Genomic DNA, 23,618 nt, shown 5'->3' on the forward strand with positions numbered 1-23,618 from the left:
GCCAGACCTTGGCTTTAAAAGGTCTCTGAGCACTTTTAGAAGGCCTTCCGAAGTCAGAGGTGCTACAGCTTGACTCCATCAACTGTGGGACCTCCTGTGAAGACCCTCGCCCCGCTTACAATGAGCGCTTCCCCAGAGGAGGCATCTGCAAATAGAATGGAAAACATTCATTTCCTTTCACCTTGGACCTCAGATGAGGATGAGGACCATCCAGGGCAGCAGCAGAACCAGGCAGCTCAGCAGCAACATCAGCTGCCTCCTGCTCAGCCACCTGATGCTGCACAGGGCAGAAGGCGCCAGCGCATCGAGGCACCTCGCCGCAGGAGATACCCCCCACAGAGGGTTTATAGACAAAGGATGAGGTTGAGACTTTCACGTGAGGTTGTCCGAGAGATCTGCGGCCTGCTGCAGCAAGACCTGGTGCCCAGAGGAACGGGTGGACACCCCTTACCAGTGGCTGTCAAAGTCACCACCACACTCAACTTCTTTGCCTCAGGCTCCTTCCAGGAATCATCAGCAGACATCAGCAGCATCTCCCAGTCAGCCGCCCACAGGTGCATCACCCAGGTTACCAATGCCCTTTTTGCTAAGTCCCACAATTACATCCAGTTCACAAGGGATCAAGCAAGTATAACCGCCCGTTCGGTTGGATTCGCAAATATGGCAGGCATGTCAATGGTGCAGGGCATCATAGACTGCACACATGTGGCCCTTAGGGCGTCCCATCGCAACCCAGCTATCTTTGTCAACCGAAAGGGCTTCCGCTCCCTCAACGTACAGCTGGTGTGTAACCACAAGAAGGAGTTCTTGCATGTTTGCGGCATGTACCCTGGTAGTTGCCATGATTCTTTCATCCTGCGGCACTCTAATGTTCCTCTGCTTTTCAATCCACCAAACCAACTTAATGGATGGTTCCTTGGTGACAAAGGCTACCCCCTGAAGAAGTGGCTAATGACGCCGATCAGGAGGCCAGCTAACGAGGCTGAAGAGCGCTACAACGCCAGCCACACTTCCACCAGGTCCATCATACAGCAGACTATTGGGCGCTTCCGTTGCCTTGACCGATCAGGTGGAGCCCTGCAGTATACACCATTCAGGGTCGTGGTCTGCTGTACACTGCACAACATCGCACAGCGTCGTGGCTTGCAGCTTCCTGATGAGCAAGCGGCTCAGTTCCAGCCCTCTTCAGATGAGGATGAGGAGGAGGAAGCTGAGGAGCAGGAGGAGGGTGTTTTGACCAGCGGCAGTGGCAGCACGCGAGCACATGGCTGCCAGGGATGCAAGGGATGAACTTATCATGGCCAGATTTGTATAGGTTGGCCAAGTTGGCACATGTCCTTGGCTCCATGCTAGGACTTCATTGACAATGGACATGACTCTCTGGCCCCCTTTCAGTCAGGCCACCAACCTGATAACGCAAGTGTGGCGTTGCCCGCAATGTGGCGCTGCCTAAGGCTAAGTAACAGATGGCATAACGCCAACATTTTGGCATCAAATCATGTTAATGCTTTCCAACAGGGATGGCATTTCATCAATACACAGAAACAGTCTCCCAATCTACACACAGATCTGGAGCTTATATCCCTTGCCAGCTGTACCTACACAGCTTTGGTTTCTTTGGCAGGCCTCTTCCTCCGAGATGAGTGGAAGAGCACCTCCATGCTAGTTCTCACCCCCTCAAACAACATTTGCAGCGCCTCATCTGAGAGCCTCGGGTAGGCCCTTGCCTTGTAATTGAATATACGTATCTCAAAAGATGTTGGAGGTGGTGCAGGAGAAGCAGAAATGCTGTGGAATGAGCCAAGGGAGCAAGAAGCCATAAAATCAGAATGGAAAAGTGCTGTCAACAGAGGCGAGTTTCAGTCCCAAAACACTAATTGAGCAAGGGCATCCCACACCTCTGAAATCAACTGGCCAATCATGGGAAAATCTCAATTTTTTGAAAACTATCAGTGGAGGCGAGTTTCAGACACACCCAAGCCAAAACCTGCCTCCATCTCGCCTCCAGTGAGAAAATCACCCCCCATGTAACTATGTATGTAGCTATGAGTTGAGGCAGGGTCGGAGACGGGTGATGTTACGGAGGTGGAAGTATGTGTTCTTGGTGATGGAGAGTATATGGGATCTGAAGTTCAGCTCAGGGTTAAATAGGACGGCAAGGTTGCGAACAGTTTGGTTCAGCCTCAGACAGTGGCCTGGGATAGGGGTGGAATTGGTTGTTAGTGAACGGACATTTTGGCGGGGACCGAAGACAATGGTTTCGGTCTACCCAATATTTAATCTGATGCTGTATGCTGTACATACCCAGTGTACATAAAAAAAAAATCTGCTCTTGTAGAACCCAGATTACTCAGTTGAAGAAACTCAAACTGGTAAACCTGAATCAGTAACATGGCAAAGAATCATACTGCAGTCATGTTCCTACTGCATTCCTCGACTATTCCAACAGTTCAGATCTAGCTTCTACTTCAGGAGACTGATGTCAGTGTAAGTTGATAAATGAATTAAGAATCCACTGAAAAGAGTTTAGATTGTTTAATACTAAAATAATATTTTAATTTTTATAACACCTGATCACAGCCAAACAACTCAAAGCACTGATACAACAAATTAGTTTTGAAGTGCAGTGCCCGTTATTATGGCGATAAGTGCTGCATTCTGTGCCAGCAACAACTCAAACAGCAATGAGATAAATGACCAATAACTGAGCAGTTAGCCTGTTTTTTGATTAAATTACTGGTTACTGTACCACCTCTTGCTCACTAGGATCCAAGAGAAATGACCCATCTCCTCACCTGTATACCGAACTTACCGGACGTAAAGGGAGCGTTTCTCACTGGTCCGCAGGGATCCAGATCCAGAGCTCATGCTACTATTCATCATCTGTTCCCGAAGGTCATGGATTTTAGACTCAAAGCGGCTGTACTCTGCATTAAAAAAATGAAAGAATTATGGTTTTGCAGCAGAATTGAAGCAATATGAACTGATTGACATAATGGGCCAGGGAGCAGAATGATGACATAGGTTACCCACAATCCCTATGTTGGGACTTGGTTTCCAATTTCAGTCATGTAGGCAGCTGGGTCATTGCCACAGGACAGGAGAGCAACAGGAAATAAAGATGCTTTTATATTGTCCAAGACTTGCCCTATAAATGCCAGCTTGCAATATGTACAACTTTCTGCACATCAAAAGTAAACTTGCTGGTATCTGTTAAAGCTAATGGTTATGATCTCTCGAGCTGTCAGCATTAGCGAATCCTAGTACAGGAAACTTTGTGTTATCCGGAGGCTAAATGTCCGGCAAGCTCGAGCCACCGGCAAAAATCAGGAGCCGTTTTGTTAGGTTTTTTTTCTTCTCGTGGCTTTTTCTTCAACAGTCAGGCTCTGGAAAGTCTCTCTGAAGCTGTTGCTAAGCTACAGAGACGCTTCCAAGGTACAGGCCGACTGTTTAGAAGCTGTTGCTAAGCAACAGTGTTTGTTGTCAGATACGGAGATGAAAAGCTCCGTATGCTTCAACATTAACGCTGGTGTGTCCGGCAGTTTTGAGGGAACGGCAACAGCTCGGTCCCGTCGGTGCCGGATAGCACAAGTTTCCTGTAAGTTGACTTTTGGGCTGTGGTGTTTCTTCCTGCTCCTGCACTGTTATCTTTGGAGTCCCCCAAGGGTCTATCCTTGGCCCCTCCTATTTCTCATCCACATGCTGCCCCTCAGTGACATCATCTGAAAACACATCATCAGGTTCCACATGTACACGGACAACACTCAGCGCTACCTCACCACCACCTTTCTCAACTCCTCCACTACCTCTGATTTCTCACACTGCTTGTCCAACATCCAGTATTGAATGAGCAGAAATTTCCTCCAATTAAATATTGGGAAGATCTAAGCTATTGTCTTCGGTCCCCGCCACAAACTGCTGGGGCAGCCATAATCACAATATTACTCTGGTTAATAGAGCATTGATTCTTATCATCCAACTCCTCATCACACTCCACACCAATAGATCTAGTGCCCAGTTTGAGAAGTGATGATTTGTAAGGGTAGATTTTATGAATTCGTGTTCTGGCGTGAAGCTTTATTCATCAGGAGTGTATAGCAGGAATTTGGGCATGGAGGTCAACCGTCCCCACAGCATTTTCCGTCTATTCATAAAATCTACCCTATTAATTCATAAAATCTACCATGTAGTGTCGGACAGATTGTGTCAGAATGAATCAAAACCTCTTGCCTCTGTGGGTGGTTGTACACCTGTGAGCATGGACTGGCAGATTTCATACACTCAGTCACTTCTGGCAATGCAATTAGATTCTTCAATTATTTCAAAAGCTCCTGCTGATGGCCAGGCAGCTGAAATAGTCCTGTCTCTGCTCATCGGGAATCTACCTGAACAGGCACCAGTAGAGAAGCACTGCCCAGTGAGGGAGGGGCAACACCAGATTCTAACACAAATAACTTACTTTTATTTACGAACAGCTGTTGGGGGAGGGAAGTTACAGTCAACTTTTAAGGGAATCTCACTTGGAAAGTCTCAGTAATTTCATACAACGGCAACATTATTTTGCTGCAAGCAAACTATGAAACAGTGAGGGGATTGAATTATTGCCTTTTTTCCTACTGGTCAATCTGTACCCCAGCTCAGAGGCCTACAACTCCTCCTGGCACACAGCCCACAAACCCTCTAATTCAAGGTCCCTTCCCTCCCAGTATAACGTTGGTTATCCTCTTCAGTATACAGCCCTCTAATCCCCTCCTCCTTGTATGTGGCTCTGCGATTACCCATAGTCTCATTTTGTTGCTCATTAGTTTGTGCTACATTTGTTTATGTATCAGTGTCATTGCACTTCAAAGAAAATAATTATATGAGAAGGACTTTTGAGATGTATCAGGGAAACATGATAAGGTGCTATATAATTGCAATTCTTTCTCTCTGGCTCTTGCACTGTGCAGACCTTTTTAGACTCGGATGTTGTTTATGTGAAGAAATTCACATCAGAGGAACGCAATTCAGCAAAATTAAAATAACATTCAACAACAATTTGCATTTACATAGCGCCTTTAACATAGTAAAACGTCCCAAGGCACTTCACAGGAGCGTTATCAAACTAAATTTGACACTGATCCACATAAGGAGATATTAGGGCAGATGCTTAGTCAGAGAGTGGATTGTACGGAGCAATTTAAAGGAGGAGAGAGGTTTACAAGGACACCCAGGTCCCTCTGAAAACCAACATTTCCCAATCTCTCATCATTTAAAAAATATTCTGCTTTTCTATTTTTCCTACCAAAGTGGATAACTTCAGATTTCTCCAAATTATAGTCCATCAGCCATGTTCTTTCCCACTCACTTAACCTATCTATATTCCTTTGTAGCCTCCTCACAACTTACTTTCCCACCTAGCTTTGTATCGTCAGTAAACGTGGATACATTACACTCGGTCCCCTCATCTAAGTCATTGATATAGATTGTCAGAAAAAGAGGCCCAGGCACTGATCCTTACAGTATTCCATTAGTTATAGCCTGCCAATCGGAAAATGACCCATTTATTCCTACTCTCTGTTTTCTGTCCATTAACCAATCCTCATTCCATATTACCCCCAATCCCATAAACCCTAATTTTGAGAATTAACCTCTTGTAACCTTATTGAATGCATTTTGAAAATCCAAATACACTACATCTACTTGTTCCCCCTTATCTACCTTGCTAGTTACAACCAACGTTCCCTTTAAGGTGCACTCGAGCTCCCTCACAGCCGGTGAACTGGGTTTTAAATTGAAAAAAAAACACATTAAAGGGGCCACGTGGCCCCAAAAAATTACAGGGAACATTGGTTACAGGCTCCAAAAACTCATTTTTTATTCGTTCACAGGATGTGGGTGTCGCTGTCAAGGCCAGCATTTATTGCCCTAATTGCCCTTGAGAAGGTGGAGGTGAGCCGCCTTCTTGAACTGCTGCAGTCCTTGTGGTGAAGGTACTCCCACAGTGCTGTTAGGGAGGGAGCTCCAGAATTTTGACCCATCGACTATGAAGGAATGGCGATATACTCCCAAGTCAGGACGGTGACTTGAAGGGGAACTTGTAGGTGGTGGTGTTCCCATGCGCCTGTTGCCCTTGGCCTTCTAGATAGTACAGGCCACAGGTTTGGGAGGTGCTGTCAAAGAAGTCTTGGCAAGTTGCTTGTAGATGGTACAAACTGCAGCCAAGGTGTGCCGGTGGTGGAGGGAGTGAATGTTTAAGGTGGTGAATGGGGTGCCAATTAAGTAGGCTGCTTTGTCTGGGATGGTGTCGAGCTTCTTAAGCGTTGTTGGATCTGCACTCATCCAGGCAAGTGGAGAGTATTCCATCACACTCCTGACTTGTGCCTTTGTAGATGGTGGAAAGGCTTTTGGGAGTCAGGAGGTGAGGCACCCACTGCATAATACATAAGAAATAGGAGCAGGAGTAGGTCATTTGGCCCCTTGAGCCTGCTCTGCCATTTAGTGAGATCATGGCTGATCTGAGCTTGGGCTCAGCTCTATTTCCCTGCCGGCTCCCCATAACCCATCACTCCCTTATTGTTCAAAAATCTGCCTATCTCCACCTTAAATGTATTTAATGACCCAGCCTCCACAGCTCTCAGGGCAGAGAATTCCACAGATTTACGACCCTCTGAGAGAAGAAATTCCTCCTCATCTCAGTTTTAAATGGGCGACCCCTTATTCTGAAACTATGCCCCCTAGGTCTAGATTCCCCCATGAGGGGAAACAGCCTCTGACCTGCTATTGTAGCCACAGTATTTATGTGGCTGGTCCAGTTAAGTTTCTGGTCAATGGTGACCCCTCCCTCCAGGATGGTAGGGGATTTGGCGATGGTAATACCGTTGGTCATTTCCTGGCACTTGTGTGGAGTGAATGTTACTTCCCACTTATCAGCCCAAGCCTGAATGTTGTTCAGGTCATGCTGCAGGCGGGCATGGACTGCTTCATTAACTGAGTTGCGGTGAATGGAACTGAACACTGTGCAGTCATCAGCAATCATCCCCACTTCTGATAGCAAAATACTGCGGATGTTGGAAATCCGAAATAACAACAGAAAATGCTGGAAAAACTCAGCAGGTCAGGCAACATCCGTGGAGAGAAATTTGAGTTGACGTTTCGGGTCGAACCCTTCTTCAAAACTGGAAAGAAAAGAAGATAGATCGGAGGCAGGGCTGCGATCGGACAAAAGAATAAAAGAAACAAAAGAAGTAAAAGAGACAATAAAAGGTATTAGAAGCTAGACGAGATGGTAATAGGCTGAGATTAGGTGTAAAGTGTACTGGCAGGGCAAGAGATAGCTGCCAGGTGTGAGAGAGAAACAAAAGGAAAGGGGGGGTGGGAAAGGAGTGGAAAAATTACAAGAAAAAATTAAATAGGGGCCGAGGTTATGATCTGAAATTGTTGAACTCGATATTGAGTCCGGAAGGCTGCAGACTGCCTAATCGGAAGATGAGGTGCTGTTCCTCGAGTTTACGTTGAGCTTCCGTGGAACAATACAAGAGGCCAAGGACGGTGAGGTCCGAGTGGCCAGGTGAAACAGCGATTTACTTGTACTTCTCGCAATCTAGTATACTGTATTCGCTGCTCACGATGCGGTCTCCTCTACATTGGGGAGACCAAACACAGATTGGGTGACCGCTTTGCGGAACACCTCCGTTCAGTCCATAAGGGTGACCCCGAGCTTCCGGTCGCCTGTCATTTTAATTCACCGCTCCATTCCCACTCGGACCTCACCGTCCTTGGCCTCTTGTATTGTTCCATGGAAGCTCAACGTAAACTCGAGGAACAGCACCTCATCTTCCGATTAGGCAGTCTGCAGCCTTCCGGACTCAATATCGAGTTCAACAATTTCAGATCATAAGCTCGGCCCCCATTTCATTTTTTCTTGTAATTTTTCCACTCCTTTCCCCGTCCCCCTTTCCTTTTGTTTCTCTCTCACACCTGGCAGCTATCTCTTGCCCTGCCAGTACACTTTACACCTAATCTCAGCCTATTACCATCTCGTCTAGCTTCTAATACCTTTTATTGTCTCTTTTACTTCTTTTGTTTCTTTTATTCTTTTGTCCGATCGCAGCCCTGCCTCCGATCTATCTTTTCTTTCCAGTTTTGAAGAAGGGTTCGACCCGAAACGTCAACTCAAATTTCTCTCCACGGATGTTGCCTGACCTGCTGAGTTTTTCCAGCATTTTCTGTTGTTATCCCCACTTCTGATCCTATGATGGAGGTAAGGTCATTGATGAAGTAGCTGAATTTGGTTGGGCCTAGGATACTGCCCTGAGGAAGTTCTGCAGTGATAATAGATTTGTCATACACCATTTCCCTTTCATAAATCCATGTTGAATCTGCCCAATAATATGATGATTTTCTAAGTGCCCTGTTACCACGTCCCTAATAATAGATTCTAGCATTTTCCCTACTACTGATGTCAGGCTAACTGGTCTATAGTTCCCTGTTTTTTCTCTCCCTCCTTTCTTGAATAGCGGGGTTACATTTGCTACCTTCCAATCAAAGGAGACCGTTCTAGAATCTAGGGAATGCTGGAAGATCAAAACCAATGCATCCACTATCTCTGTAGCTACCTCTTTTAAAACCCTAGGATATAAACCATCAGGTCCAGGGAATTTGTCGACTTTTAGTGCCATTAATTTCTCCAGTACTATTTCTTTACTCATACTAATTTCTATAAGTTCCTCATTCTCACGACTTCTGGAATGTTTATTGTGTCTTCTTCTGTGAAGACAGATATAAAGTATTCGTTTAATGTCTCTGCCATTTCCTTATTCCCTATATAATTTCTCCTGTCTCTGCCTTTTGCTAATCTCTTCCATTTTACATAGAAGTTTTTACAATCTGTTTTTATATCTCTTGCTAATATACTCTCAATTTCTATTTTCTCTATCAATTTCCTGGTCTTCCTTAGCTGAATTCTAAAACCCACTCAATCCTCAGGCTTACTACTCTTTTTGATAACATTATAAACTTCTTCCTTTAACCTAATACTATCTTTAACTTCTCTTGTTAGCCACAGTTGAATCATTTTTCCCATGGGGTTTTTATTCCTTGAGGGAAGGTATATTTGTTGCGAATTATGATTTTTTTTAAATGTTTGCCATTGCTTATCTACCGTCATATCTTTTAATCTAAGTTTCCAAAACTACCTTAACCAACTCGTCCCCATACCTACGTAGTTTGCTTTGTTCAGATTTAAGACCCTAGTTTCAGACTGAACTAAATCACTCTCAATCTCAACATAAAATGTTATCATATGATCACTGCTCCCCAGAGGCTCCTTTACTACGAGGTTATTAATTAACACTGTCTCATTACACAATACTAGATCTAAAATAGCCAGTTCCCGAGTTGGTTCCTCGACAGTGATCTAGAAAACTATCTTGAACTCCATGAACTCGTCCTCCACACTATTACTGCAAATTTGGTTTGCCCAGTCTGTGTGAAAATTAAAGTCCCCCATGATTACTGTATTACCCTTGTTACATGCAGCTCTAATTTCCTGATATATACTGTGCCCGAAACTACAACTACTGTTAGGGGGCCTATAAACAACTCTCACCAGTGTTTTCTGCCCCTTGTTGTTTCTTAGCTCCACCCAAAGTGATTCTACATCTTGTTTTTCCGAGCTAAGATCCTTTCTCTCTACTGTATTTATCTCATCCTTTATTATCAGGGCTACCCCCGTTTCCATTCTGCCTATCTCTTCTAAAAGTCAAGTATCCTGGAATATTTAGTTCTCAACCTTGGTTACTCTGCAACCACGTCTCCGTAATGGCTATTAGATCAAACCCATTTGTTTCTATCTGTGCTATTAATTCATCAATTTTGTTGTGAATGCTTCGCGCAGATATAGTGTCTTCAGCTTTAACTTTTTTCTATTTTCCCCTGATGTCACCTTAGTCACTGATGCCCTATTACTTTTGTTAAGCTCTCTGTCCCTTCCTGACCAACTCTGCTTATGTTTTACCCAAATCACTACTCTGCTCTAGAGCCTTGACATTTCTCTTGCTGCTTTTGAATTTACCCTTCCCTGAATCCTCCCATCCTCTCTTCATTAGTTTAAAGCCCAATCTACCGCCCCAGTTATTCAATTCATCAGGACACTGATTCCAGCCCAGTTTAAGTGGAACCCGTCCCAACGGAACAGCTCCCTCTTTCCCCGGTACTGATGCCAGTGCCCCATAAATTGAAACCCTTCCACACCACTCTTTCAGCTACACATTTAACCTTCTAATCTGCTTGTCCCTATGCCAATTTGTGCGTGGTTCAGGTAACAATCCAGAGTGCGACAGGGATTTTTAGATTTCAAATTTCATTTATCAGCAGCTGTGAGATAAGTTTTCACCAGCCCTCTGCCCAAGAGCATTGTTTGGGAATGATTATAGACACGTTTCTGTCTATTTCTGGGACATCAACCGATATTGAAATTTCCACGTTTAACTGGGAGTACAGCATTTTACAGTCAGCCCTTGGACTAACTTGGGCTCTCCGGATACATCTTTACCATTAAGGTGACGTTTGAACATTGTGCAAATACAAAGGAAAATTCCCGGTTAGATGCTGGAAAGTGCAGTGGCCAAACACTGCTCCAGGCAGTGCATGGAGCTGTTATCATTGCATTGGTGATTACATCTCTAAACACACCGACAGCAGCTTTACATTACCTTGAATGTGCTTCCTGGGTGATGAGCATAATAATAAGATGCAATGTACGTATGAGAACGAGGTGTGTGTTATAGTCAATATCCAAGACATCACAAAGAACATGAAAAATTCAGTAACTGAATCCTAGCTGCACTTGTATCCTTAAAAGACAGCACTAAAGAAAGGAACATAAGAACATAAGAAATAGGAGCAGGAGTAGGCCAATCGGCCCCTTGAGCCTGCTCCACCATTCAATAAGATCATGGCTGATCTGATCCTAACCTCAAATCTTCTATCACTCTCCATCCACCCGAGCCCATGTGATCTCCCGGGAGAGGCGAAAAACCAGATAAAAGACCCAATGGCCAATTTGGGAGAAAAAAATCTGGGAAATTCCTCTCCGACCCATCTAGGCGATCGAAACTCATCCAGGAGATCACTCTGTCCCTATATTTTCTACAGTACTTACCTTCTGTAAAGGCGATCTCCACCCCAGCCAGGAACAGGAATAAAACCATCTCCTGAAATCTGACACAGAATTAGAACACAGTAGGAGCAGAACCAGGCTACACGGCCCCTGGGCCCACTCCACTACCCACAGGGCCATGACCATTCCGAACCTAGACTCATGTCCAATTTCCTGCCCGCTCCCCGTAACCCTTAATTCCCTTTACTTCTAGGAAACTATCTATTTCTGTTTTAAATTTATTTAATGATGCAGCTTCCACAGCTTTCTGGGGCAGCAAATTCCACAAACCTACCACCCTCTGAGTGAAGAAGTTTCTCCTCATCTCAGTTTTGAAAGAGCAGCCCCTTATTCTAAGATTATGCCCCCTAGTTCTAGTTTCACCCATCATTGGGAACATCCTCACCGCATCCACCCGATCAAGCCCCTTCACAATCTTATATGTTTCAATAAGATCGCCTCTCATTCTTCTGAACTCCAATGAGTAGAGTCCCAATCTACTCAACCTCTCCTCATATGACCACCCCCTCATCCCCAGGATTAACCGAGTGAACCTTCTTTGTACTGACTCGAGAGCAAGTATGTCTTTTCTTAAGTATGGACACCAAAACTGTATGCAGTATTCCAGGTGCGGTCTCACCAATACCTTGTACAACTGCAGCAATACCTCCCTGTTTTTATATTCTATCCCCCTAGCAATAAAAGCCAACATTCCATTGGCCTTCTTGATCACTTGCTGCACCTGCATACTAACTTTTTGAGTTTCGTGCACCAGGACCCCCAGATCCCTTTGTACTACAGTACTTTCCAGTTTCTTGCCATTAAGATAATAACTTACTCTATGATTTTTCCTGCCAAAGTGCATAACCTCACACTTTCCAGTATTGTATTCCATCTGCCAAATCTCTGCCCACTTACTTAGCCTGTCTATGTCCCTTTGCAGGTTTTTTATGTCCTCCTCACTCACTACTTTCTGTCCCATCTTTGTATCATCTGCAAACTTTGATATGTTACACTCGGTCCCCTCCTCCAAATCGTTAATATAGATTGTAAAGAGTTGGGGACCCAGCACTGACCCCTGCGGAACACCACTAGTTACTGGTTGCCAATCTGAGAACGAACCATTTATCCCAACTCTCTGCTTTCTGTTAGAGAGCCAATCCTCCACCCACGCCAGAATATTACCCCCAATCCCGTGATTTTTTATCTTGAGCAATAATCTTTTGTGTGGCACCTTGTCAAATGCCTTTTGGAAGTCTAAATACACTACGTCCACTGGTTCCCCTTTATCCACCCTGTATGTTACTTCCTCAAAAAACTCAAGCAAATTTGTCAAACATGACTTCCCCTTCATGAAACCATGCTGAGTTTGTCCTATTAAATTATGTTTATCCAAATGTCCCGTTACTGTCTCCTTAATAATGGACTCTAACATTTTACCAACCACAGATGTTAGGCTAACTGGTCTATACTTTCCAGCCTTCTGCCTACTACCCTTTTTAAATAAGGGTGTTACATTAGCAGTTTTCCAATCTGCCGGGACCTTTGCTGAGTCCAGGGAGTTTTGGAAAATTATTACCAATGCATCCACAATCCCTACCGCCACTTCCCTCAAGACCCTAGGATGCAAGCCATCAGGTCCAGGGGATTTATCCGCTTTGAGTCTCATTATTTTACCAAGTACCACTTCTTTAGTGATTTTAATCGTATTTAGCTCCTCCCCCCCAGAGCCCCCTGTTTGTCCAGTGTTGGGATATTCTTAGTGTCCTCTACCATAAAGACTGATACAAACACGTGCATTTATATAGCACCTTTCACAACCTCAGAACGTCCTAAAGAGCTTTACAGCCAATTAGTACTTTTGAAATGTAGTCACTGTTGTGATGTAGGCAAATGCGGCAGTCAATTTGCACACAGCAAGGTCCCACTAACAGCGGTGAGATAAGTGACCAGATAATCTGTTTTAGTGATGTTAGTTGAGGGACAAATGTCAGCCAGGACATCTGCTCTTCTTTGTAGTGCCATGGGATTTTTTATACCCACATGAAAAGGCACATAGGGCCTCGGTTTAATATGCCATCCAAAGATGACACCTGTGACAGTTCAGCACTTCCTCAGTACTGCATTGAAGGGTGTTATAAATCAAAGCCTTATAAGATAGCGAGAGTTATAGCCAAGAACCTTATAAACACAGCAAGGGAAATAACTGGAAGCATTATAACAGCATGAGTTATAATCAAGAACATTATAACACAGTATGGGTTATAACTGAAAGCTTTAGAACACAGTAAGAGTTATAACTAAGAGCCTTATAACATAACTAGTTATAACAGAGAGCATTATGACATAGTGAAGATTATAATAAAGTCTTATAACACAACAGAGGTTATAACTGAGAGCATATACCACAGCTAGAGTTATAACAGAGCATATACTACAGTGAGAGTTATAACTACAGGCCATATAACACAAAGGGTCATACAACAGTGAGGGTGTCTTGTTATGAGACTGTTTGATGATTTTTTTTAACAGAAAGGATTTGGAAAAGTGCTACATTTAAATGTGTGAATAAACTTTGCTTTATAAACTTGGAAGTTTTTATTTTTTAAAAAGAGTTCATAGAATCTTACAGCACAGGAGGCCATTCGACCTGTTACGCCTGCGCTGGCACTTTGAAAGAGCTGTCCAATTTAGTCCCTCACCCCAGCTTTTTCCCCATAACCCTGCAAGTTAGTCCTCTTCAATATATGTCCAATTGCTTTTTGAAAGTGCCCACGGAATTTGCTTTCCCCACCCTTTCAGGTAGCGCGTTCCAGATATTAACAACCCTCTGTGTGAAGCAATTTCTCCTCATTTCCCCTGTAGTTCTTTTGTCAATTATTTTAAATCTATGGCCTTTGGTTACCGACCCACTTGCGAGAGGAAACAGTTTCTCCCTACTTCCTCTATCTAAATCCCTCATAATTTTGAATGCCTCTATTAGGTTTCCCCTTAACTTTCTCTGCTCTAAGGCAAGCAATCCCAGCTTCTCCAATCTCTCCACATAACTGAAGTCCCTCATCCCTGGTATCATCCTGGTAAACCTCCTCTGTACCCTCTCCAGGGCATTGACATTCTTCCTAAAGTGTGGTGCACAATACTGAGGCCTAACCAGTGATTTGTAAAGGTTAAGCATGACTTCTTTGTTTTTGTATTCAATGCCCCTATTTACAAAGCCAAATATCCCATACGCTTTCTTAACCACCTTATCAGCTTGCCCTGCCACTTTCAAAGATTTGTGAATATACAACCCAGCTCCCTCTGCTCTTGTACCCCCTCAAAATAGTACCATTTAGATTACACTGTTTCTCCACATTGTTCCTCCCAAAGTGCATCACTTTACACTTATCCACATTAAATTGCATCTGTCATGTGTCTGCCCAGTTCACCAGTCTGTCTATGTCCTTCTGAAGTCTACTAATATCTTACTCACTATTTACTACGCTGCCAAGTTTTGTATCATCCGCAAACTTTAAAATTTTACTCCCTATACCCAATTCCAGGTCATTTATATACAACCAGAAACGCAATGGTCCCAATACCGACCCCTGGGGGACCCCACTGCAAACTACTCTCCAGTCAGAAAAGCATCCGTTCACCACTACTCTCTGCCTCCTAGCAATTAGCCAATTACATACCCAAGTTACCACCGTCCCCTTAATCCCATGTGCTTCTATTTTCTGAATAAGTCTGATATGTGGTACTTTATCAAATGCCTTTTGAAAGTCGATATATATAACATCTACTGCACTACCTTCATGATCCCTCTCTGCTACGTCATCGAAGAACTCAATTAGGTTAGTCAGACACGATTTGCCTTCAACAAATCCATGCTAGCCGTCCCTTATTTACCCATGCTTCTCCAAGCAAGAACTAATTTTGTCCTTGACAATGGTCTCTAGTAGTTTTCCCACCACTGACTGGCCTGTAGTGACCAGGTTTATCCCTCTCCCCTTTTTTGAATAAGTGTTTAACATTTGGATTTTCAAGTCCTTTGGTACCACTCTCATATTTAAGGAAGATTGAAAGATTGCAGTCGGAGTTTCTCCTATCTTCACCCTTGCTTCCTTTAGCAACCTAGGATGCAACCCATCTGGACAGGGTGACTAGTTGAAAGGTAATGGACTTGGCTTTGAAGTTGTTTCCCCAAAGACTGAAAACAATAATCATTTTGTTAGCTCGTCTCAGTAATCGACAAACATCCAGGCACTCTGCAGGGGTTGGTCTGGCACAGGCCCTCCCCTCTAGATGTAAACAGAGGGAGATGAAAACAGGAACAGGAACATTCACTAACGGTCAGGTTTTTTTTTAAATGGAAAGCTGTTAGGGCAGGCCTTTGCCAAATTAGGAAGGTTAAAATGCAGGAGAGTAGTTAGAAGTTAATTTGTTTAAGTCAAGCGAGACAACCCACTGTTGTGGGGAAGCATAGAGGGTTCATTAGATTGTATTTTTACATGAGGAAAAATTGTATATATTGAACTATGTGAGTAAGATTACAACTGTTGCTCTGTATGTTCACTTGCTGAGAAGTAAAACAGCTTAATGGTAAGACGAGGCCAAATCGGGATCAAGTGTTTTCTCAGTCCACTTTCAAAAACATTGAAGAGGTGCATGTGTCATGTGTGAGCATGTGCAAAAGATACAACTATACAGTACAGTTCACAAGGAGGGAGTATTATTACGCACCTGGATTACACTATCCTATAATTCGATATTGGGCAGTATGAGCACACCCCCAAAAGAAAGACATTCAGACCATTTCCAGGAGTGACTAGCACTGCTTTACCCAAGAGAGTAACTAAGGAAAGACCCGGCTTTGTGACAGAGGGTTATGACAGAGCTTTATAGAATGAGTTAAAATAAAGCACCTTATAGCACATCACGTGTCATAACTTATATAACACAGCAAAGGTTATATCCGAGAGCATTATAACAGTAAGGGTTATAACTGAGAGCATTATAACATGATAAAGGTTTTAATTGAGAGCCTCATAATGATTGTGGGCTGAAACAGATAAAAATTATTTCTTATTTGTACATTTAAAACTGGGTACAAGTGTATTTTTGGGGTTAGTTTTGGAAGCGATACAGAATAAAACAAATAATCAAAATGACTCAGGATTATCTGAAGATCAAAATCTGGGCCCTGAAATCACCCCTAGGGAGAAAAGCATATTAACACTTAATGCATTATTTCAACAAGGCTGTTAAACCATTTAAAATAAACTCTTAATGCTACCACTAAAAAGCAGAGAGGAATTTCAGGTGAGGTGTTAAGCATTTGTAAATTGGTATCCTAGAACATAATTTCAGGAGCCTAGTTTTTACGAATGAACTATTCTCACACAGTGACTGGTCTATAATCATTGGTGAACAATATTAGAGTCATAATTCATGATCAGTAATAAATCAACAACATGGCGAGAAAATGGCAACATGTAAACCGCAACAGGCATATATGGTGTCGACTCGATCTACTTCTTCAGTGATCTCTCTGCATCATTTTTCTCACAAAATGACACACACTGTTACTTTCCTTGGACGCAAGTGCGGATTTCTTACTTTCACACCATGTCAGACAGCACAAGGACAAGCAGATGCTGCTCCCAATCACCAATAATGTTGCTCTCAGCCAGGTAGCTGGGAAGCACACGAGAGCGCAGGGTGACTCTCCCTCTGCGTTTCTGCACTTCCAGTAGAGTGGCAGATGGTCTCTGCTCTGAACCCCTGCCATGAGATAAGTAAGATCGGTGGAATAACACAATCAGACTTGAGGCTCATGGCTCCGTGGCGCGTGGAGAAACACTAGTACACCGTCCCGTGGAGCAGAGTTTCTAATGAGAGGAGTCACTTATGAAGTTGGACTAAAATCTGATGAAGGATTCAAAATAATTTATGGCTCAATTAATCCATTCATTGAAGACAGACAGTATATTAGAACACAAATCTAGAGACCATGTAATAATTCTGGAGTAAATGGCACATCTTCAAGTCCTATTTGTGGTAAGCCGAGTCTGCAGTACCACCGCCACCTCCTAATACATGTTCAGGAGGTAAATCCCTAAAACAAAGGCCCCACCAGCTGCTACAGTATTAACATTTCTGAAGAAAAGGATCCTCACCCTCCACCCTGCACCTCCCCCACAGGATTAATGAAAAAGCACCCACCTCTTAGTGTGTCAGCAAAGCTGCGGTTACTGTGGAACTGTCTGCAAGTTTGAATTGCAATGATACAGCAGCATGGGATAATGAAGAGACTCCCACATCCACGCACACATCAGCCCAGATTGGACTCCCAGGTCCTGCGATCACTTCCTTTTCCCTCCCCCCTCCTGCCTGCAGGCTGATGGAATTTGAGCTGTTCAGAGAAGGATAAAAGCTTGCTGTTTGCGACTTTGCACTGGCTCAGCTTTGACCTGCCCTCCCTAAGCCTGCAGTGACGCAAACACTTCTCAGAACAGGGCTTAAAGACTTCGTCTGACTGCAGACAAAGTACAGCTGAATGGCTGTGCAGCCCCTGCTCAGAAACAGGCAAGTAGAAGCTCAATATTCACAGCTTCTGCCCTCTCACAGTCCAATGAAATCAGTTTGTAAGTGAAGCAGTTTCTCTACATGATCTGGCTGGTTGAAATCCTCTTCAGTGTGCAGGTTAGGTGAACAAGGCGAGGTCACAACAGTGAATCATTAACCTTCCTGCTCGGCAAGGTTTAAACCGGTTTGTGAAAATCAAAGAGTGGAACACAACCTGGCTTGACACAACCAGCCAATGGAGACCGTGCCATGTAATTTATTATCATATAAGTAGCCCCTCCTATATCTCAGCATGAGTCAGTCTCTGTCTCCCTCTGTCTCTCAGAACTGACACAGTTCACTGTGGCTCCACCAATCTCAAATTGGTACCTACAATTTAAACATTCTGGCGGATTGGTCTCTCATGTCTTAGAACACAAAAGAATATTCTATCCAGCAGCACTGCATGACTGTGATGTGAATCTTATGGCCCAGAGAGCTGTGTGTGCTTACAGACACACACTGAAATCCATTCCCAGATGGTTCATTTGCAAGGTTTTGAGAATGTAGGTGGTAATGACTGTACTTTCAAAACATTTAAATGAGATTTGTTTAAGTTTATGAAGAACCTAGAAAATTCAACTTCTTAAACAGGGTTTGACACCGTACCAGAGTCATATTCATTGTGGATTCAAGCTGAAATGGTGTGAGACAGCAGCTTTCCCCAGGGCTCTCACACCTGTGTGCTCTGGAATCAGGCCAGTACACACAAATCTGGAGTTACACTGGCACTTTTGCGTTGTAACAACCATGCAGAAATGGCAGAAAAACTACACAAGACACTCAAACTGCAGCTGGTGGTTTGCTGTATCATTGTTACAGAATATTACATAGAATTACAAAAGGGTTGCATACCATGTGGGGAAATTTAAATTGCCTGAGGGACTCACCCGCTGACGGCCAACACCGATCCCGCAAGCTACAATTTCTGAGCAGTCGAGAAATATACCTGCGGGGACTTTTTAAAAATATGTAGATCAGGCTCTGATGACTTTATCAGGGCCTGACTGCTATTTTAATCTTGGGCCTGAGTGGAGATGCAGTTGTGGCTTTCTCATCAGACTAACCTAGCGGAAAGAGAAATCTGGGTCAGAAGAGGCCCAAAAAGGTAAATCTTTACTTAAAAATACCCCCGTTCCTTGTGGGGTTATTGATGTGCCAAATAACTGCCTGAATCCGTGAAGTTAAAGCTTAGAACTGAAGGCTTTTATTAAGAACATGGCATCAAGTTAACACAGTTCATCACCGACCCAGCCCTTGGTAGAACATTCCAGAAGAGGGGCGGGGCTAGGGAGGAGCATTCGTGGTTACCCCGGTGGAACATTCCAGACATTACAAGTACTACAACAACAACAACAATACAAATGCCAGAACACAGAGTTGTTTCATCACAGGGTTCCACATGAAAGATTTTGGCCTGCCCTGTCGTTGTCCCCCAACCGACTTACCCGAGTTCCAGGTACCGTTCCCTCAGTCCTCAGAGGCAGCCTCCTGCCGGCCATCTATAACTTCCAGCCGGTATTGAGCGGGAAACTAGCCAGGGCATGCAGATAAGGCCCGGAAGTTTAAATCTCCCGGGCCGCAGGCAGACGCGGTCAGGACAGTTTGCCACTCGCCTCAGCCACGCCCGCCCAATTCACATCTCGAGTTAAAATCAGAGCTATAGAATGTATAGCACAGGAACAGGCCATTTGGCTCATGCCAGTGTTTATACACACGAGCCACTTCCCAATCTGTTCCTGTATCCCTCTATTCCATTCTCCCTCATGTATGCATCAAGTCTCCCCTTAAATGCATAAGCGTGATCTGCTTCAAGCACTCCATCTGACAGCCAGTTCCACATTCTCACCACTGTGTGTGTAGAGAAATTCCTCCTAAATTTTTATTTCATCTGATAGTGGCTATTTTACCTTAGTTCTGGACTCACTCATAAGTGGAAACAGTTTCTCTACATCCACCCTATGGAACCCTTTCATAATTTTAAAGACTTCTATCAGGTCTCCTATTAGCCTTCCAGAGAAAAAACCTCAGCTTGATAGTTGCATCCTCTCAGTTCTAGTAACATCCTTGTAAAGCTTTTCTGTACTTTCACCAGTGCTGCTATTGTGTCGGTACCTTTTTACCTAGACACAATTAGAACTCAGAACTCAGAGATTCAAACATGAACTGCTTTATTCGAAGGGAAAGGGAAGTTCTGGAGAGTTCCGAACAAAGAGAGCTAAACTTAACCAAGAGAACACTCAACCATTTATCTGCTGTGACAGCGCCACCACAGGTGGGACGAGAACATACAATACATAACATATTCCTCCCCTCTTAAATGGAAGGTCCACATTATTCCTCAACAGGTAAGTTACTTTCAATGCACTCAACTAACCTAGGGTAGAGGTAGACTGCCTCAACCCCTGACTTTACCCTGGGGTTTATTCTGCCCCAGTCTTGTGGGTAAGTCGCTAAGCCTACAGATCCAAGCGTCTTGGAGGCCGCCTCTCTCTGACAGGATACCGGCGGTCATCGCTGGCTTCCACAGCAGTAGGCATTGACACAGGCCTAGATGGAGAAGGTGCCTGTGTCAGTCGAAAGTCAGGAGTTTGCACAGGTGGAACAGTCTCTTTGACTTCCTGTGTTGGAGTAGAGCACTGTGGCAAAGGATGCTGGTTTGCGGTACCATCCGGAAACAGTTCAGGCCAACCAGCCGTTGGAGCCTCTGTGGCTGTCTCTGCTCCTAGCAACAGTTGATCTGTGTGTCTTCTCCAGACGACGTCCTCAGCAGTCTCAACCGTGTAAGACACAGGGCCCGTCTGCGCGATCACCGTAGCAGGAACCCCTTTCGGTCCAGTGTTGTAGTTTCGAGCTAGGACGTGCTCTCCCGGATGAAACCGTCTCTCCTTGGCTCTTTTCTCTCTTTTCAACTTGAGCTTGTTGTTGACGATGGACAACCTGCTCTGCCCTTGGAGGTTTGAGTAAGTCAAAACTTGTCCGCAACTGCCTCTTCATCATGAGCGAAGCGGGGGAAGTTTTGGTTGTGGCATGCGGCTCGTTCCTGTAGGACAACAGGAAGCTGTTCAGACGTTGGTGGATTGAGCCCTGACCTTGCGATACCTTCAAGGCGTGCTTCAAAGTTTGCACGAACCTTTCTGCCTGGCCGTTAGTAGAGGGATGATAGGGCGCAGACCTGATGTGTTGGACACCATTCACATGCAGGAAGGTTGCAAACTCCTGTGATACAAATTGTGGACCGTTGTCACTTACGAGTTGTTCCGGTGAGCCATAACGGCTGAACATCTCACCAAGTTTCTCAATTGTTTTCTCTGCCATGGTAGACCTCATCACAGTGGCCTCCGGCCACTTGCTACGAGCGTCCACAACCACCATAAACATCTTCTCTTCAAAAGGACCGGCGAAGTCCACATGTACTCGCTGACACACTTCTGCAGGCCAATCCCAGGGGTGTAGGGTTGCCAGCTGTGGAACATTCCGGACCCTTTGACATGGGGAACATGTTTTGGCTTTCTCCTCAATATTCCCATCGAGACCTGGCCACCAGAAGTAGCTTCTTGCCATTTCCTTCATCCGAACCATCCCACTGTGGCCTGTATGAAGTTGTTGCAGTATAGGTTCCCTCAGAGGTGGCGGAATGATGACACGGCATCCCCAAAGAAGACAACCTGCCTGGACAGAGAGCTCATTTCTTTTTGAAACGTAAGGTTTCAAACTAGGAGAATCTCCTATAGCTCTCCCTCGAATGACATCATCCATTACCTCAGACAGGACTGGATCGTTGCGGGTGTACCTTCGCACCTGAACTGCAGCGACAGGTGCTCCCTCCACTTGTCTAAAGTAGAAGATGTCTATCTGACGAGGCTCTGGGGGAGTAACAGGCAAGGGTAGCCTCGAGAGACCGTCTGCGTTGCCGTGCAAGTCTGATTTGCGATATTTGATGTCGTATGTGTGTCCTGACAACAGTAAAGCCCACCTTTGCATCCTGCTTGCAGCGAGAGACGGAATTCCGGTGTGGGGCCCGAAGATTGAAGTCAATGGACGGTGGTCCATCAGGAGTGTGAACCTTCTCCCAAACAGGTACTGATGAAATTTTCGAATTCCAAAAACGATTCCCAAGGCCTCGCGCTCGATCTGCGCATAGTTACTCTCGGCCTTGTTCAAGGTGCGTGATGTGAAGGCGATAGGTTTCTCTTCACCCGAAGGCATGATGTGGGATATGACTGCTCCCACACCATATGGTGATGCATCACATGCTAGCTGCATGGGTAGCTTTGGGTCGAAGTGTGTCAAGACCTCCGATTTCAGCAATGCTTTCTTTGCTTGAGCGAAAGCTTCGTTGCACAGTTCAGTCCATTTCCATGTTTTGCCTTGACATAGCAACTGATGTAACAGCTTCAGCAATGTTGCTAAGTCTGGAATAAACTTCCCATAGTAGTTAAGTAACCCCAGAAATGAACGTAACTGGCTCACATTCTGAGGTGCTGGGGCCTCCACGATCGCCTTGACCTTTGACGGCGCCTTATGCAGGCCAGTAGCATCAATCACATGCCCCAGGTACTCAACTGAAGACTGAAAGAATTCACATTTGTCTTTACGAACTCTGAGTCCGTACTCTTTCAGTCGTTGTAGTGTCGCATCCAAGTTCAGAAGATGATCCTCCTCATTTGTCCCAGTGACAAGGATGTTGTCCAGGTAGCACTGGACTCCTGGCAGTCCACTCAAAATCTGATCCATTGCCCTTTGGAATAGAGCAGGGGCCGATGTAATTCCAAACGGAAGGCGGCAGTACCTGTATAGACCCTTGTGTGTCACAATTGTCAGCAGCTCCTTTGATTTGTCATCGACATGCATTTGTAGATAAGCCTGGCATAAGTCTATTTTGCTGAACTTTTGCCCTCTGGCCAGGCCCGTAAAAAGATCAATGAGGGGAAGAGGGTACTGTTCTGCAGACAGCACCGGGTTAATAGTCACTTTAAAATCCCCGCAGATTCGAACAGATCCATCCTTTTTCAGGACAGGAACAATGGGTGTGGCCCATTTGCTCACGCTCACAGGCTCCAGGACTCCATTCTCGAGTAAGGCCTCCAAGTTAGCCTCAACTTTTGGCCTAATTGCATAGGGTACAGGTCGGGCTTTGTGAAACTTCGGCTTGCTGTCAGGTTTAATGTCCAGTCTCACGCTGATCTTTTTCATGCTCCCAAGTTCCCCATTGAAAAGTTCTGCATGTTTGTTTAACACTGCAGTCAGACCTGACTCCCCTTTTGACATCATGCGGACTGCAGGCCAGTCCAGTGTGATTTTCTCTAGCCACGCACGTCCCAGTAGCGATGGGTAATTTCCCTTTACCACATATAGTGGCAGTTTTGCAGTCTGGCCATTCAATTTAACTGGCATCTCAATGGCGCCTCTTATGGCCACAGGTTCGCCGGTATACGTCTTTAGCACAATGTTTGTTGGCTGAAGGGTAAGATGCTTTAGCATTTTGTTGTAGACAGTGTCTGAAACAAGGGACACAGCCGCGCCTGTGTCCACCTCCATCCGCACTGATTGTCCCTCCACCAGTGGTGATACCCAGTAGCCATTTGAACCACCTGCAACCGTCAGTATGTGCACCTCTTCCACCTCAGAGGTGTCGCTCCCCTCTGTTTTGCTTGTTCCATCATACTGCACTGAATGAACACTCTTTTTCCTCTCTTGTCCAAATACAGACATTTTGCTTCCATGCTTCCCAGCTCTGTCTGTTCTTTTTTTACCTCTACAGGCGCGTTCAATGTGACCCTTTTTGCCACAATTTCGGCATTCCAGCTCCATACACCAGCAGTCATTAGCGTGATGGCCCATTTTCCCACAATGGTAACATGTGCCG

At 44.7% G+C, this 23,618-nt stretch overlaps 1 protein-coding gene across 9 annotated transcripts in view; it reads right to left on the minus strand.

Moving 5' to 3' along the window:
- dlg3 (discs, large homolog 3 (Drosophila)) overlaps positions 1 to 23,618 on the minus strand; it is a 774,284-nt gene that overhangs the window by 84,934 nt on the left and 665,732 nt on the right. For 8 of the 9 annotated variants that reach the window (XM_085998120.1, XM_085998110.1, XM_085998103.1 and 5 more), the window contains one exon: positions 2,813 to 2,927. In XM_085998120.1, the coding sequence (XP_085854246.1) occupies positions 2,813 to 2,927 (115 nt within the window). Of the gene's footprint in view, positions 1 to 2,812; positions 2,928 to 17,347; positions 17,821 to 23,618 lie in introns of those variants that run through there. The other variant, XM_085998162.1, reaches the window with a different exon arrangement.

Source organism: Somniosus microcephalus, chromosome 1 (assembly GCF_052327205.1).
Source record: "Somniosus microcephalus isolate GS21.2 chromosome 1, FLI_Smic_1.0, whole genome shotgun sequence".
Classification (NCBI taxonomy): domain Eukaryota; kingdom Metazoa; phylum Chordata; class Chondrichthyes; order Squaliformes; family Somniosidae; genus Somniosus; species Somniosus microcephalus.